The sequence below is a fragment of the Chroicocephalus ridibundus genome, chromosome 2, assembly GCF_963924245.1.
Source record: "Chroicocephalus ridibundus chromosome 2, bChrRid1.1, whole genome shotgun sequence".
Lineage (NCBI taxonomy): Eukaryota > Metazoa > Chordata > Aves > Charadriiformes > Laridae > Chroicocephalus > Chroicocephalus ridibundus.
Genome location: NC_086285.1, coordinates 55,616,903 through 55,634,173, shown reverse-complemented (window position 1 = coordinate 55,634,173; position 17,271 = coordinate 55,616,903). Strand labels below are relative to the sequence as shown.

At 52.3% G+C, this 17,271-nt stretch overlaps 4 gene segments (V, D, J or C); all 4 read left to right on the top strand.

The window, feature by feature from the left end:
• Window positions 1-3,058: 3,058 nt before the first annotated feature.
• Window positions 3,059-3,519, top strand: LOC134510686 (T cell receptor gamma variable 8-like; the record flags this gene model as incomplete). The annotated part of the segment is given in 2 exon segments: window positions 3,059-3,101; window positions 3,212-3,519. Coding segments are annotated over 2 exon segments (351 nt in total), but the record flags the coding sequence as incomplete, so codon positions are not given.
• Window positions 3,520-6,632: 3,113 nt separating this feature from the next.
• LOC134510908 (T cell receptor gamma variable 9-like) lies at window positions 6,633-7,081 on the top strand (the record flags this gene model as incomplete). The annotated part of the segment is given in 2 exon segments: window positions 6,633-6,675; window positions 6,780-7,081. Coding segments are annotated over 2 exon segments (345 nt in total), but the record flags the coding sequence as incomplete, so codon positions are not given.
• A 3,213-nt stretch (window positions 7,082-10,294) lies between these two features.
• On the top strand, window positions 10,295-10,755 carry LOC134510684 (immunoglobulin lambda variable 1-44-like; the record flags this gene model as incomplete). The annotated part of the segment is given in 2 exon segments: window positions 10,295-10,337; window positions 10,448-10,755. Coding segments are annotated over 2 exon segments (351 nt in total), but the record flags the coding sequence as incomplete, so codon positions are not given.
• Window positions 10,756-11,916: 1,161 nt separating this feature from the next.
• On the top strand, window positions 11,917-12,383 carry LOC134510682 (T-cell receptor gamma chain V region DFL12-like; the record flags this gene model as incomplete). The annotated part of the segment is given in 2 exon segments: window positions 11,917-11,959; window positions 12,079-12,383. Coding segments are annotated over 2 exon segments (348 nt in total), but the record flags the coding sequence as incomplete, so codon positions are not given.
• Window positions 12,384-17,271: the final 4,888 nt, after the last annotated feature.

The window sequence follows — 17,271 nt, the reverse complement described above, 5'->3', positions numbered from 1 at the left end:
CATACCCTGGTGGTATGTGCATACCTGCACATCTATCATCAGGATGAAGAACCTTGATTTTCTTGAGGTTTTCCTCTGTCTGTTCCTCACACATTGCTCTTTAAGAAGGGTGCATGTTTCGCCTTGCTCTTCCGTAAGCCTTATTAGCCTGTGAAACCAGTCCGCTGAAGTTCAATTTATTTAGATGAAGCTTCAGGAAAAACACTGGTTTCACAATCCTTCCCCTTCCTCTTCCCCCTCTCTTTCTCCTCTCCTCTCTTCCCTTCGCTTCCTCTCCCTTAGCCTCCCCTCCTCTCCCATTCCCCCTTGCTCCTCCGTCCCTACTGCTCCCCTTAGGACCTCAGGAGACACCTTTCTCTTGCTTGACACACTGTTACCAGCTGCCACCCAAGGGAGTCCCCTCCTCCTCCTATGCGGCATTGCTCACTCTGCACCAGGGCTGGTTTCCTTCTCCTGACTCTCAACGACAGCAGAGCGTGTCAGACAGCAGAAGGTTTTTACCTTCTCTCTAGGTGTTGATCAAAGGAAATGGCTTGTGCATGATTATTTAACACATCCGCGGCTGGCAGAGCCTCATTGGGCGGTTTCGTGGTGCTCAGATCTGCTTCTGCCCCACCTTGAGTCTGGCCCTGACCCTGTCCCCATAAGGAAGCCGTAAGGAGCGCTGTGACAATGTGGCTACTGAGCACTTTCCTCCTGGCAGCTGGGTTTTCTTGTCCGTGCCCTGCTCAGCCCACTGCCTGCACGTCCGCCAGTGGCAAAGGGGACGTTGTCTTATCTGAGCTTCATGCCTCTCATTTTTCTCTTTCTTTCACACAGGCGGTTCTGCACAGGTCTTGCAGCAAAGCCCCGTATCCATCACCAAGCCACAAAGCAAAACGGTGCTCATCAACTGCCACGTCTCCGATCCGGACTTTAACAACGTTTTCATTCACTGGTACCGAAAGAGGCCCAACGCAGCTCCCAGGCGCGTTGCCTACATGTCCTCCAGGCTCTTCCTCGAAAACCCCTCTGATGAGGGGAAGTTTAGCATCGAGAAGGACCCCGCCAAATCGGTCTGCACCCTGAGAGTGAGCAAAGTAACTCTGCAGGACTCGGCTACCTACTACTGTGCCAGGTGGGATGCACAGCAGTAGGAAGCCATAGGGGACGTGCACAAAGACGTGCTCTGCGTTCTGACCCAGCTCCTGAAGAGTTTGACAACACGCAGGAACATCCCCACCCAACTTTTCCCACCAGCTGTGAATCAGGCACACTGTACGGGCAGCCAGACGCCAAAGACGCTGCTGAGCTAGTGCACGCTTTGCAGACGCGCAACTACAGCCAGCAGCAGCAGAGCTGTTATTCCACTCTTTCCAGAGGAACCAGCAGGGACCTTGCCTCCAAAGGATGGCTTTGAATGGTACGGACTACTGTCTCTATTTTGCTTGCCCTATCCCTCTTTATTTTAAACTAAACCTCGGGGGGCTGTAGAGCATTTGTGTTTCTTTGCATAATACTCAGCATTTGGAGATGCCAGCCTGGGTGCAGCATCTCACCTTAGCCGTGAGAAGACGCCGTCACAAGCAGTGCTACTTGTGGGCTCCCAAATGGCTGCTGTGTATTCTCCTGGCCTTTGCCATTCAACCTGTGTGACGGGCAGTCATTGGAGAGCCCTCACATTCATTAAGCTCCATGTCCTGATTGTTTTCTTTAACTTGACTGAGAGTGGACCTGCGGAAAAGTCTCTGACCCCTGGCATTGTGTAGCAGCCTTCAACTAGTCTACAAGCAATGGGAAAATTTGCCACATACTACACGAGTACTTTGTAAACCAGTTAGAGTAATTGTGTGTGTGTGCACGAGAGAGAGAGAGAGAGAGAAGGTGAGTTTGTGCCGCTTGTGTAAAAGCTACAACCAGGCTGTAAACCTTTAGCAGGGTTCAGTCCTGCTGCTTTTGCCGCTGGGAAAGCCTCTCCGCGTGATGCCCCAGTGAGTCATTTCCTTTGCTCAGCCGCAGCCCTGCGTCCCTGCCGGGAGAGCTGTCACCTTCCTCCCGGAGGCAGACGCCAGCGAGAGCCCTCGGGATGCTGCTGCTCCTGCTCCTGGGCCTGGCTGCAGCCTGGTCTCGTAGGTTCCCCTTGTCACCACGGCACGGCACGGCACGGTGTGGGGCAGTGGCAGGAGGCACCCCGTATTTGGCAGTGGGAATGGACAGCAGGCTGAGAGTGTTTGTTCTCTTTTCTCTCCTTCTTTCTAGCTGGACGAGCACAAGTGCTTCTGAAGCAGAGTCAAGCATCTGTTACCAGAGAGCAAACGAAAACTGCACTGATTGACTGTGTAGCCGAGGGCATATCTGGCTTCCAGTCTGCGTATATACATTGGTACCGACATACGCCCCCCAGAGCTCCCCAACGGATTCTGTTAATCGGATCAGGACCAGTCACTTATGATGATGATTCCTATAGGAACAAGTACTCTTCTTGGAAGCAAGGTACAAATGTCTGCACTTTCTCCATCTATGACGTCAACCCCAGCGATGAAGGCACCTACTACTGTGCCTACTGGCGGTCCCACAGAACTAGCAGACCACAGGCAGCCTGTACAGAAAGCTGCCCGTACCCTGAGCACGAGGCTTTCCGTTGAATTCAGAGAACCACAATTGCACCTTCCTGCCTCTGAAACATCCCAACAGGTTTCTGCTGAGGATGGAAGTATAAATAACGGCCAAAGAGAGCAGCACAAAACCACAAAGAGTTGCAGCGTTCTACAACTCAGGTGGTATCATGGGCTGGGCTGGGGAAAAGGCCACTCCTCTGGGTGATGGAAATGACGGCTGAATTTAGACAATGACACAGATCATCGTTGGAGGGTATAGATGCCTTCCCAAATACAGTCTGAGCTGACAACAACGAAGCGATGGAAGGGAGGCAGGACAGGGGGAGGTAGCAGTTTGAAGGACGACCATTGGATGTTCCAAGTGAGTCACAGCCTCCTCCCAGTCATTTGATGCATTCTCCACCTTTATAGTGTTCCTGTCTCTATTAATTTCCTTTCCAGGTTTAACCCACAGAGGCAGCATGTTGCTGCTCCCAGTCCTTCTTGCAACTTCGCTGTGGTCCCGTAAGCCCTTTTTCCTCTCCCCTCTCCTTCCCATTTCCAGAGAGCGCAGTCCTGGCTCCAAAATCCCGTGGTTTCTTCCCCTCAGAGAATTTCTCCGCTTCTCCTTCCAGGTGGAGACGCACAGGCAGTGCCGGTGCAAACCCCAGAGCTGCAGAGGCAGGTGACTGGCAGCTCTGCCAGCATGGTGTGCCGAATGAGCGCCAAAAACATCGTGCACTTGTACAAGCAGCTTCCCGGAGAGCCGCCAAAGAGGATCCTGTACGTGTCGGGACAGTCACTTGTGTTTGATGGCAGCAGAGGTACAAGGAGATTTCAAGTATGGAAACATCCTACTAAGCCCCTCTATGGTCTCACGATGCAATATTTAACCCCGAGGGATTCTGGCACCTACTACTGTGCCTATTGGTTCTATGAAGGCATCACAGCGTTAGATGGGCAAAGATAAGCCGTACAAAAAAGCACTTTTGCACTCTGAACCGCAAGCTCAAAATGCTGATCTGCCAAAATGCCGATACTTCCTTATTCCACCCCTCTCTGACGATTTTCTGCACCAGGATAAGAGAAATAGCAATTTAGCATGGCAGTGGCTAAAGAGATGATGTTTACGGTCAGTGTATCAATTCAATACTCACCCCTATCTGTAAGGTCCTGAAACTGGAGAGTCCCCGTCACTTTGGCGTGAATACACTGACCGTGACTCTTAAGATGAAGGCCTGGTTGTACTCAAGTTCAGTAAAATTACTGAAAGCGCAATTAATCCTGTGTCGCTCGAACCAGGACCCAGTCACAGGGGAGCACCCCGCAGCACCAGCCCCGCTCATCGAGATGCCCCTCTGCCATGGCTGCTGCCAGCAGCCCTCACAGGGCTCCCGTTTGTTTTCCAGCCTTCCTTCCAAGAAGTGTTTGCATCTCATCCGAGCTTCAAACCCAAAATCCTGCGGCTGTGCATTTCCTCCCGCATCCGAAACCAGAGTGGAGGCACGTCCCCGTGGTGCAGCTGCCCCGGTTGCTGCAGGCTGATGGCCGCCGTCTGCTCCGGTGGAGGGCAGCACCAGCACGGGGGCATCCCAGGCCCTTGGGCGTGCTGCAGCTGGGTGACTGAGCTGAAGCAGCAAAAGGAGGTCCCTGACGGGATGGGGGAATGCCTCCTGCCCGCTCGGGCACTGTACGCCTCTCAGCACCCCTGCGGGTGACGGCACACGCTCACCGCCCACTGGGGTGACCTCCAGGTTGAAAGCTTCATGCCCTCACGCGCAGCTGGAGCTGATCTCACTCACAGCCCTTCCTTCCTCAGTGGCTCTGCCTCAAGGTTTCAAGGGCCACAATCCTAGGATTTACCAGTGTTTCTCGTATTCACCTGAAAAGCAGGCAGGACCACAACTGCCTAACCAATTTTAGCATCATGTGCCAGCTTGGAGAGGGTTTTCTGCAAACGTGGCCCATCTGCTTGCACACAGAAGACCCGTTGCTGAAGACTGCTCAAGAGAGTCGCCTGCTCCTCCCACACAGCCCAGTCCCCGTCTCCGCTCCCTTGCACCCTCCTCTGACTCTCAACGCCAGCAGAGCGTGACCAGCAAACATGCTGCTGCTGGCAGCGCTTGTCTCCACAGCCGCTTGGTCTTGTAAGTGCTTCCTTGTTTTCTTACCTTCCCTCACAGGCACACACGGCTCTGCTAGCAGGCATCTTCCCAAAGCCCTGAATTCCAGCTCATGACACCATTTCTCCTCTTTTTTTTCCTAGGTGGATTTGCACAAGAAATTCCCGTGCAGAGACCACTCTCTCTCACCAAGTCTAAAGGAAGTGTGCGTCTGGAATGTCACATTAAAGATGTCTCTGTAAATTTTGATGGTGCCACCATACACTGGTATCAACAGAAGGCGAATAAAGCTCCAGAGAGGATTCTCTACTTAGCAGGGACAAAAGTAGTAGATGAGGGCTTCCAAGAACGCAGGTACAGGGTTGAAAAAGATTCTAGCCAGAAACTGTGTATTCTTACAATAAACAATGTCACTCCAGACGACAGCGCTACCTACTATTGCGCCTACTGGTACGATCACTGTGGTAGGAGCTCTGAGATCACCGAGACAAATACTGCCTCAGCGTCTCAACCACAAACAACTTGAAAGATCCCGACTCCCATCCCCCAGCGTGGATGAGCTGCCTGGCCTCAGGCGCACGCTCTGGAGAAGTAGGACATGCTTGGGGCTGACCGACACCGTGGAAGCATCAGCTGCCAAAAGCTGGAGATTTCGGCTGAGCAAAGGCACAGTGCAAAGCTCCGATAGCTGACCCATCCTCTCCGTTCCACCTTCTCCTCCTTTTCACTCAGGCATGTCAGCAATGTGGTCGTAAGGATTTATTTGACGCAAAGCGGGCCCATTTCCACGTTGTTGTTCCTGGAAAAAGGTCAGCGAGTTGTGCTGGAGCTCTTCAAAGGAGCTTCCTTTGCAGTTCTGAGTAACTTCACACACTGACCGTAGGAACTGCGATTTCAGGTAGAACCTACGTCACAGACTCCCGTGTGCCATTCATGGTTGAAAAGAATGGGACCAATGGTTAAAAGGAGACCTGTGGAGCTGCTCACCCAGGGCTTAGTTTTGGGAGCTGCTGTGGGTGATGGTATCCATTTGCAAGCTACCACCGCTTGCAGGACCTTTCATCAGGGGATGAAGGAGATCTCTTGCGGCCCCAAAAAGCTCGAGGCATTTAGAGGAGCTGCCACTGGGTGATGGGTACTCAAGTCACTCATTTGTCCTCTTTAGGCGCCGGCTCTCTCCTGCCGAAACGTGGCCTGAGCCCAGGGCGCTGCTTGGCAGGCGGGGCTCACCTGCAGGAACTCGCCAGGGTGACAAGTTGTGCAGAACAGCAGACAAGTGCTGCTTGGCTGTTTAGGTGACTAACCTGGACGGACAGGCAGAAGGGACTTGCACCACCAGCGCGAGGTAGAGCCAAAGTTTAACCCTACAGGGCTCCTTGCCGGGTGCAGCCCAGGGCTCTGCTTCCAGCAGCAGGCAAGAGCGGGTGCCCAGGGGAGACCGTACAAGCAAACACACAGCAGCAATTTCCCAGAAATGCTTCCTGATCTCAGTGATGTAGGGCAGCAATTTTGCCTGCTTTCGAGGGGCATCTCATCTCTTCCATCCTCGGATAGTCGATGTCCCTTGAAAATCCAGATAGGAAGAACTGACCTTAAAAGCGAGCACAAATAAATCTTATGTTGAGGGGAAAAAAAGAAAAAGAACAGTGACTCTTTACTTATCATCTAAGCAAATTCCTTAGGGGAAAAAAGAAAAAATGCATGTTTGCCTCAGTAGTGAGCTCTCTCCTCACAAGTGTGTGTGTTTTGTGGTGGGGGTTGCCTTCTCTCTAGGTGTGGATCAAAGGAAATGGCTTGTGCATGATTATTTAACACATCCGCGGCTGGCACAGCCTCATTGGGCGGTTTCGTGGTGCTCGGATCTGCTTCTCCCCCACCTCGAGTCTGGCCCTGACCCTGTCCCCATAAGGAAGCCGTAAGGAGCGCTGTGACAATGTGGCTACTGAGCACTTTCCTCCTGGCAGCTGGGTTTTCTTGTCCGTGCCCTGCTCAGCCCGCTGCCTGCACGTCCGCCAGTGGCAAAGGGGACGTTGTCTTATCTGAGCTTCATGCCTCTCATTTTTCTCTTTCTTTCACACAGGCGGTTCTGCACAGGTCTTGCAGCAAAGCCCCGTATCCATCACCAAGCCACAAAGCAAAACGGTGCTCATCAACTGCCACATCTCCGATCCGGACTTTAACAACGTTTTCATTCACTGGTACCGAAAGAGGCCCAACGCAGCTCCCAGGCGCGTTGCCTACATGTCCTCCAGGCTCTTCCTCGAAAACCCCTCTGATGAGGGGAAGTTTAGCATCGAGAAGGACCCCGCCAAATCGGTCTGCACCCTGAGAGTGAGCAAAGTAACTCTGCAGGACTCGGCTACCTACTACTGTGCCAGGTGGGATGCACAGCAGTAGGAAGCCACAGGGGACGTGCACAAAGACGTGCTCTGCGTTCTGACCCAGCTCCTGAAGAGTTTGACAAGACGCAGGAACGTCCCCACCCAACTTTTCCCACCAGCTGTGAATCAGGCACACTGTACGGGCAGCCAGACGCCAAAGACGCTGCTGAGCTAGTGCACGCTTTGCAGACGCGCAACTACAGCCAGCAGCAGCAGAGCTGTTATTCCACTCTTTCCAGAGGAACCAGCAGGGACCTTGCCTCCAAAGGATGGCTTTGAATGGTACGGACTACTTTCTCTATTTTGCTTGCCCTATCCCTCTTTATTTTAAACTAAACCTCGGGGGGCTGTAGAGCATTTGTGTTTCTTTGCATAATACCCAGCATTTGGAGATGCCAGCCTGGGTGCAGCATCTCACCTTAGCCGTGAGAAGACGCCGTCACAAGCAGTGCTACTTGTGGGCTCCCAAATGGCTGCTGTGTATTCTCCTGGCCTTTGCCATTCAACCTGTGTGACGGGCAGTCATTGGAGAGCCCTCACATTCATTAAGCTCCACGTCCTGATTGTTTTCTTTAACTTGACTGAGAGTGGACCTGCGGAAAAGTCTCTGACCCCTGGCATTGTGTAGCAGCCTTCAACTAGTCTACAAGCAATGGGAAAATTTGCCACATACTACACGAGTACTTTGTAAACCAGTTAGAGTAATTGTGTGTGTGTGCACGAGAGAGAGAGAGAGAGAGAAGGTGAGTTTGTGCCGCTTGTGTAAAAGCTATAACCAGGCTGTAAACCTTTAGCAGGGTTCAGTCCTGCTGCTTTTGCCGCTGGGAAAGCCTCTCCGCGTGATGCCCCAGTGAGTCATTTCCTTTGCTCAGCCGCAGCCCTGCGTCCCTGCCGGGAGAGCTGTCACCTTCCTCCCGGAGGCAGACGCCAGCGAGAGCCCTCGGGATGCTGCTGCTCCTGCTCCTGGGCCTGGCTGCAGCCTGGTCTCGTAGGTTCCCCTTGTCACCACGGCACGGCACGGTGTGGGGCAGTGGCAGGAGGCACCCCGTATTTGGCAGTGGGAATGGACAGCAGGCTGAGAGTGTTTGTTCTCTTTTCTCTCCTTCTTTCTAGCTGGATGAGCACAAGTGCTTCTGAAGCAGAGTCAAGCATCTGTTACCAGAGAGCAAACGAAAACTGCACGGATTGACTGTGTAGCCGAGGGCATATCTGGCTTCCAGTCTGCGTATATACATTGGTACCGACATACGCCCCCCAGAGCTCCCCAACGGATTCTGTTAATCGGATCAAGACAAGTCACTTATGATGATGATTCCTATAGGAACAAGTACTCTTCTTGGAAGCAAGGTACAAATGTCTGCACTTTCTCCATCTATGACGTCAACCCCAGCGATGAAGGCACCTACTACTGTGCCTACTGGCGGTCCCACAGAACTAGCAGACCACAGGCAGCCTGTACAGAAAGCTGCCCGTACCCTGAGCACGAGGCTTTCCGTTGAATTCAGAGAACCACAATTGCACCTTCCTGCCTCTGAAACATCCCAACAGGTTTCTGCTGAGGATGGAAGTATAAATAACAGCCAAAGAGAGCAGCACAAAACCACAAAGTGTTGCAGCGTTCTACAACTCAGGTGGTATCATGGGCTGGGCTGGGGAAAAGGAGCACTCCTCTGGGTGTGGTATTACACCCGAACTATACAGTAACACAGATTGTCTTTGACGGCTATAGATACTTTCTCAAATACAGCGTAGCAGGAGACTATTTGCACTGAAGATTTAGCATGGAAGACTTCAAGCCCTGGTCACGCTAGAGATACTCCTCACTGGTCACTCCTGTCTCAGTGGTGATGTTGGTGATGACTGCTTGTAACACCGATACCACTTAGGACCCCTCGTGACAGGCAAGATCTCTAACACTGGGCAACACCTGAAAAGGCGGCCCCCAAGAACAGATTGTGAAAACCGTTTGCAAGAGAAAGCTGCAACCTAAAGCAGGGAACACGTGGAAATGGGGACACAGCATTGCTCAGGCACACGGGTGGGAGCAGAGCCACAGCGAAATGTGACTTAATGTGACGGTGCTGTCCCCACCCCACATCCATGTGAATATTTCATGCAAATTGAGCACATCATTTCCTCTCCTCAGTGGTAATGTGTCCCCCATCTGAGGTTCATTCCCTGCATTCCTACAGGCCCAGACGTCTTCTCTGAAAACGTCGTTGCTGCACGTTCTTCTTGCAGCTTTGGTTTGCCTTGGAAGAAACCTTCCTCTCTGGCTTTCACTCCTAAGAGGACTATTAATAAAGACAAAATCTTCAAGTCGGTAAACTCCAGGCTTACGGGGTTTTGTTTTGTTGTTCTTTCACTGTAGATGTCCACACTACAGGACCTGGCAGAATTCCATGCATCAATGCCAAGGACCACAGCAGAATGTGACCTTTGTGTACTAGTTGTGAGATGAGACTTAGTTGTGTACGCTGCTATTGACAAAGGCCCGAGAAGATCGAGAGTGGATTGTCTCTTTTGGGTGAGAAAATGAGAAATCTTTCTCAGGGAAGAGCGCGGTGTGCGGTGGCTGCTGCCCAAGTGACCGTTTGCCTTCATGTCTCTGCAGGGCACCTTGTGAGGGCTCTGAAATGAGGGAAAGGACAGGAAAGAGCAGAGGGCAGCAAAGAGGTGGCTGGGAGACGTGCATGCTTCGCCCTGGCTTCACTGCACCCTGTCTGGGGGAGATGGATAAGGCTGACCAGATGGATTGGAGCCGTCTTAAGGAAGAGATGATAGTTCACTATGACTTATCCCATTTGTGCTCCCACAGCAGGCAGTATGTTCTCGGAAAGGCTGGTGAAACGTGCTTCTGGGACAGCTTTGGGGTGTCTGAGCAAAGGAGACCATCCTTGGGAAGGGTGGACTGATGAATGTGAGGTTTCATGGGTGTGCTCGGCAGTAAGTCAGAGAGGAATGTAGTGGATACGCAGGTGAAAAAAAATTGTTTCACGTTAAGTATTGTGGGTCCTTTCTGCTCTCTTGCAGCTGTGGTTTAGCTTGTCAGTACATTTAACCCCCTCCGTGCAGCAGGTTGAAGAGCGACCATTGGATGTGCCCCATGAGTCACAGCCGCCTCCCAGTCATTTGATGCTTTCTCCGCCTGAAGGCCGTTATAATGTTCCTGTCTCTCTTGATTTCCTTTCCAGGTTTAACCCACAGAGGCAGCATGTTGCTGCTCCCAGTCCTTCTTGCAACTTCGCTGTGGTCCCGTAAGCCCTTTTTCCTCTCCCCTCTCCTTCCCATTTCCAGAGAGCGCAGTCCTGGCTCCAAAATCCCGTGGTTTCTTCCCCTCAGAGAATTTCTCCGCTTCTCCTTCCAGGTGGAGACGCACAGGCAGCGCCAATGCAAACCCCAGAGCTGCAGAGGCAGGTGACTGGCAGCTCTGCCAGCATGGCGTGCCGAATGAGCGCTAAAAACATCGTGCACTGGTACAGGCAGCTTCCCGGAGAGCCGCCAAAGAGGATCCTGTACGTGTCGGGACAGTCACCTGTGTTTGATGACAGCAGTGATACATGGAGATTTCAAGTATGGAAACATCCTACTGAGCCCCTCTATGGTCTCACGATGCAATATTTAACCCCGAGGGATTCTGGCACCTACTACTGTGCCTATTGGTTCTATGAAGGCATCACAGCGTTAGATGGGCAAAGATAAGCCGTACAAAAAAGCACTTTTGCACTCTGAACCGCAAGCTCAAAATGCTGATCTGCCAAAATGCCGATACTTCCTTATTCCAGCCCTCTCTGACGATTTTCTGCACCAGGATAAGAGAAATAGCAATTTAGCATGGCAGTGTCTAAAGAGATGATGTTTACGGTCAGTGTATCAATTCAATACTCACCCCTATCTGTAAGGTCCTGAAACTGGAGAGTCCCCGTCACTTTGGCGTGAATACACTGACCGTGACTCTTAAGATGAAGGCCTGGTTGTACTCAAGTTCAGTAAAATTACTGAAAGCGCAATTAATCCTGTGTCGCTCGAACCAGGACCCAGTCACAGGGGAGCACCCCGCAGCACCAGCCCCGCTCATCGAGATGCCCCTCTGCCATGGCTGCTGCCAGCAGCCCTCACAGGGCTCCCTTTTGTTTTCCAGCCTTCCTTCCAAGAAGTGTTTGCATCTCATCCGAGCTTCAAACCCAAAATCCTGCGGCTGTGCATTTCCTCCCGCATCCGAAACCAGAGTGGAGGCACGTCCCCGTGGTGCAGCTGCCCCGGTTGCTGCAGGCTGATGGCCGCCGTCTGCTCCGGTGGAGGGCAGCACCAGCACGGGGGCATCCCAGGCCCTTGGGCGTGCTGCAGCTGGGTGACTGAGCTGAAGCAGCAAAAGGAGGTCCCTGACGGGGTGGGGGAATGCCTCCTGCCCGCTCGGGCACTGTACGCCTCTCAGCACCCCTGCGGGTGACGGCACACGCTCACCGCCCACTGGGGTGACCTCCAGGTTGAAAGCTTCATGCCCTCACGCGCAGCTGGAGCTGATCTCACTCACAGCCCTGCCTTCCTCAGTGGCTCTGCCTCAAGGTTTCAAGGGCCACAATCCCAGGATTTACCAGTGTTTCTCGTATTCACCTGAAAAGCAGGCAGGACCACAACTGCCTAACCAATTTTAGCATCATGTGCCAGCTTGGAGAGGGTTTTCTGCAAACGTGGCCCATCTGCTTGCACACAGAAGACCCGTTGCTGAAGACTGCTCAAGGGAGTCACCTGCTCCTCCCACACAGCCCAGTCCCCGTCTCCGCTCCCTTGCACCCTCCTCTGACTCTCAACGCCAGCAGAGCGTGACCAGCAAACATGCTGCTGCTGGCAGCGCTTGTCTCCACAGCCGCTTGGTCTTGTAAGTGCTTCCTTGTTTTCTTACCTTCCCTCACAGGCACACACGGCTCTGCTAGCAGGCATCTTCCCAAAGCCCTGAATTCCAGCTCATGACACCATTTCTCCTCTTTTTTTTCCTAGGTGGATTTGCACAAGAAATTCCCGTGCAGAGCCCACTCTCTCTCACCAAGTCTAAAGGAAGTGTGCGTCTGGAATGTCACTTTAAAGACGTCTCTGTAAATTTTGATGGCGCCACCATACACTGGTATCAACAGAAGGCGAATAAAGCTCCAGAGAGGATTCTCTACTTAGCAGGGACGAGAAAAGTAGTAGATGAGGGCTTCCAAGAACACAGGTACAGGGTTGAAAAAGATTCTAGCCAGAAACTGTGTATTCTTACAATAAACAATGTCACTCCAGACGACACCGCTACCTACTATTGCGCCTACTGGTACGATCACTGTGGTAGGAGCTCTGAGATCACCGAGACAAATACTGCCTCAGCGTCTCAACCACAAACAACTTGAAAGATCCCGACTCCCATCCCCCAGCGTGGATGAGCTGCCTGGCCTCAGGCGCACGCTCTGGAGAAGTAGGACATGCTCGGGGCTGACCGACACCGTGGAAGCATCAGCTGCCAAAAGCTGGAGATTTCGGCTGAGCAAAGGCACAGTGCAAAGCTCCGATAGCTGACCCATCCTCTCCGTTCCACCTTCTCCTCCTTTTCACTCAGGCATGTCAGCAATGTGGTTGTAAGGATTTATTTGACGCAAAGCGGGCCCATTTCCACGTTGTTGTTCCTGGAAAAAGGTCAGCAAGTTGTGCTGGAGCTCTTCAAAGGAGCTTCCTTTGCAGTTCTGAGTAACTTCACACACTGACCGTAGGAACTGCGATTTCAGGTAGAACCTGCGTCACAGACTCCCGTGTGCCATTCATGGTTGAAAAGAATGGGACCAATGGTTAAAAGGAGACCTGTGGAGCTGCTCACCCAGGGCTTAGTTTTGGGAGCTGCTGTGGGTGATGGTATCCATTTGCAAGCTACTGTTGCTTGCAGGACCTTTCATCAGGGGATGAAGGAGATCTCTTGCGGCCCCAAAAAGCTCGAGGCATTTAGAGGAGCTGCCACTGGGTGATGGGTACTCAAGTCACTCATTTGTCCTCTTTAGGCGCCGGCTCTCTCCTGCCGAAACGTGGCCTGAGCCCAGGGCGCTGCTTGGCAGGCGGGGCTCACCTGCAGGAACTCGCCAGGGTGACAAGTTGTGCAGAACAGCAGACAAGTGCTGCTTGGCTGTTTAGGTGACTAACCTGGACGGACAGGCAGAAGGGACTTGCACCACCAGCGCGAGGTAGAGCCAAAGTTTAACCCTACAGGGCTCCTTGCCGGGTGCAGCCCAGGGCTCTGCTTCCAGCAGCAGGCAAGAGCGGGTGCCCAGAGGAGACCGTACAAGCAAACACACAGCAGCAATTTCCCAGAAATGCTTCCTGATCTCAGTGATGTAGGGCAGCAATTTTGCCTGCTTTCGAGGGGCATCTCATCTCTTCCATCCTTGGATAGTCGATGTCCCTTGAAAATCCAGATAGGAAGAACTGACCTTAAAAGCGAGCACAAATAAATCTTATGTTGAGGGGAAAAAAAGAAAAGAAAAAGAACAGTGACTCTTTACTTATCATCTAAGCAAATTCCGTAGGGGAAAAAAAGAAAAAATGCATGTTTGCCTCAGTAGTGAGCTCTCTCCTCACAAGTGTGTGTGGGGGTGGTGGTGGGGGGGTTGCCTTCTCTCTAGGTGTGGATCAAAGGAAATGGCTTGTGCATGATTATTTAACACATCCGCGGCTGGCAGAGCCTCATTGGGCGGTTTCGTGGTGCTCGGATCTGCTTCTCCCCCACCTTGAGTCTGGCCCTGAGCCTGTCCCCATAAGGAAGCCGTAAGGAGCGCTGTGACAATGTGGCTACTGAGCACTTTCCTCCTGGCAGCTGGGTTTTCTTGTCCGTGCCCTGCTCAGCCCACTGCCTGCACGTCCGCCAGTGGCAAAGGGGACGTTGTCTTATCTGAGCTTCATGCCTCTCATTTTTCTCTTTCTTTCACACAGGCGGTTCTGCACAGGTCTTGCAGCAAAGCCCCGTATCCATCACCAAGCCACAAAGCAAAACGGTGCTCATCAACTGCCACGTCTCCGATCCGGACTTTAACAACGTTTTCATTCACTGGTACCGAAAGAGGCCCAACGCAGCTCCCAGGCGCGTTGCCTACATGTCCTCCAGGCTCTTCCTCGAAAACCCCTCTGATGAGGGGAAGTTTAGCATCGAGAAGGACCCCGCCAAATCGGTCTGCACCCTGAGAGTGAGCAAAGTAACTCTGCAGGACTCGGCTACCTACTACTGTGCCAGGTGGGATGCACAGCAGTAGGAAGCTATAGGGGACGTGCACAAAGACGTGCTCTGCGTTCTGACCCAGCTCCTGAAGAGTTTGACAAGACGCAGGAACATCCCCACCCAACTTTTCCCACCAGCTGTGAATCAGGCACACTGTACGGGCAGCCAGACGCCAAAGACGCTGCTGAGCTAGTGCACGCTTTGCAGACGCGCAACTACAGCCAGCAGCAGCAGAGCTGTTATTCCACTCTTTCCAGAGGAACCAGCAGGGACCTTGCCTCCAAAGGATGGCTTTGAATGGTACGGACTACTGTCTCTATTTTGCTTGCCCTATCCCTCTTTATTTTAAACTAAACCTCGGGGGGCTGTAGAGCATTTGTGTTTCTTTGCATAATACTCAGCATTTGGAGATGCCAGCCTGGGTGCAGCATCTCACCTTAGCCGTGAGAAGACGCCGTCACAAGCAGTGCTACTTGTGGGCTCCCAAATGGCTGCTGTGTATTCTCCTGGCCTTTGCCATTCAACCTGTGTGACGGGCAGTCATTGGAGAGCCCTCACATTCATTAAGCTCCACGTCCTGATTGTTTTCTTTAACTTGACTGAGAGTGGACCTGCGGAAAAGTCTCTGACCCCTGGCATTGTGTAGCAGCCTTCAACTAGTCTACAAGCAATGGGAAAATTTGCCACATACTACACGAGTACTTTGTAAACCAGTTAGAGTAATTGTGTGTGTGTGCACGAGAGAGAGAGAGAGAGAGAAGGTGAGTTTGTGCCGCTTGTGTAAAAGCTACAACCAGGCTGTAAACCTTTAGCAGGGTTCAGTCCTGCTGCTTTTGCCGCTGGGAAAGCCTCTCCGCGTGATGCCCCAGTGAGTCATTTCCTTTGCTCAGCCGCAGCCCTGCGTCCCTGCCGGGAGAGCTGTCACCTTCCTCCCGGAGGCAGACGCCAGCGAGAGCCCTCGGGATGCTGCTGCTCCTGCTCCTGGGCCTGGCTGCAGCCTCGTCTCGTAGGTTCCCCTTGTCACCACGGCACGGCACGGTGTGGGGCAGCGGCAGGAGGCACCCCGTATTTGGCAGTGGGAATGGACAGCAGGCTGAGAGTGTTTGTTCTCTTTTCTCTCCTTCTTTCTAGCTGGACGAGCACAAGTGCTTCTGAAGCAGAGTCAAGCATCTGTTACCAGAGAGCAAACGAAAACTGCACGGATTGACTGTGTAGCCGAGGGCATATCTGGCTTCCAGTCTGCGTATATACATTGGTACCGACATACGCCCCCCAGAGCTCCCCAACGGATTCTGTTAATCGGATCAGGACCAGTCACTTATGATGATGATTCCTATAGGAACAAGTACTCATCTTGGAAGCAAGGTACAAATGTCTGCACTTTCTCCATCTATGACGTCAACCCCAGCGATGAAGGCACCTACTACTGTGCCTACTGGCGGTCCCACAGAACTAGCAGACCACAGGCAGCCTGTACAGAAAGCTGCCCGTACCCTGAGCACGAGGCTTTCCGTTGAATTCAGAGAACCACAATTGCACCTTCCTGCCTCTGAAACATCCCAACAGGTTTCTGCTGAGGATGGAAGTATAAATAACGGCCAAAGAGAGCAGCACAAAACCACAAAGAGTTGCAGCGTTCTACAACTCAGCTGGTATCATGGGCTGGGCTGGGGAAAAGGAGCACTCCTCTGGGTGTGGTATTACACCCGAACTATACAGTAACACAGATTGTCTTTGACGGCTATAGATACTTTCTCAAATACAGCGTAGCAGGAGACTATTTGCACTGAAGATTTAGCATGGAAGACTTCAAGCCCTGGTCACGCTAGATATACTCCTCACTGGTCACTCCTGTCTCAGTGGTGATGTTGGTGATGACTGCTTGTAACACCGATACCACTTAGGACCCCTCGTGACAGGCAAGATCTCTAACACTGGGCAACACCTGAATAGGCGGCCCCCAAGAACAGATTGTGAAAACCGTTTGCAAGAGAAAGCTGCAACCTAAAGCAGGGAACACGTGGAAATGGGGACACAGCATTGCTCAGGCACACGGGTGGGAGCAGAGCCACAGCGAAATGTGACTTAATGTGACGGTGCTGTCCCCACCCCACATCCATGTGAATATTTCATGCAAATTGAGCACATCATTTCCTCTCCTCAGTGGTAATGTGTCCCCCATCTGAGGTTCATTCCCTGCATTCCTACAGGCCCAGACGTCTTCTCTGAAAACGTCGTTGCTGCACGTTCTTCTTGCAGCTTTGGTTTGCCTTGGAAGAAACCTTCCTCTCTGGCTTTCACTCCTAAGAGGACTATTAATAAAGACAAAATCTTCAAGTCGGTAAACTCCAGGCTTACGGGGTTTTGTTTTGTTGTTCTTTCACTGTAGATGTCCACACTACAGGACCTGGCAGAATTCCATGCATCAATGCCAAGGACCACAGCAGAATGTGACCTTTGTGTACTAGTTGTGAGATGAGACTTAGTTGTGTACGCTGCTATTGACAAAGGCCCGAGAAGATCGAGAGTGGATTGTCTCTTTTGGGTGAGAAAATGAGAAATCTTTCTCAGGGAAGAGCGCGGTGTGCGGTGGCTGCTGCCCGAGTGACCGTTTGCCTTCATGTCTCTGCAGGGCACCTTGTGAGGGCTCTGAAATGAGGGAAAGGACAGGAAAGAGCAGAGGGCAGCAAAGAGGTGGCTGGGAGACGTGCATGCTTCGCCCTGGCTTCACTGCACCCTGTCTGGGGGAGATGGATAAGGCTGACCAGATGGATTGGAGCCGTCTTAAGGAAGAGATGATAGTTCACTATGACTTATCCCATTTGTGCTCCCACAGCAGGCAGGATGTTCTCGGAAAGGCTGGTGAAACGTGCTTCTGGGACAGCTTTGGGGTGTCTGAGCAAAGGAGACCATCCTTGGGAAGGGTGGACTGATGAATGTGAGGTTTCATGGGTGTGCTC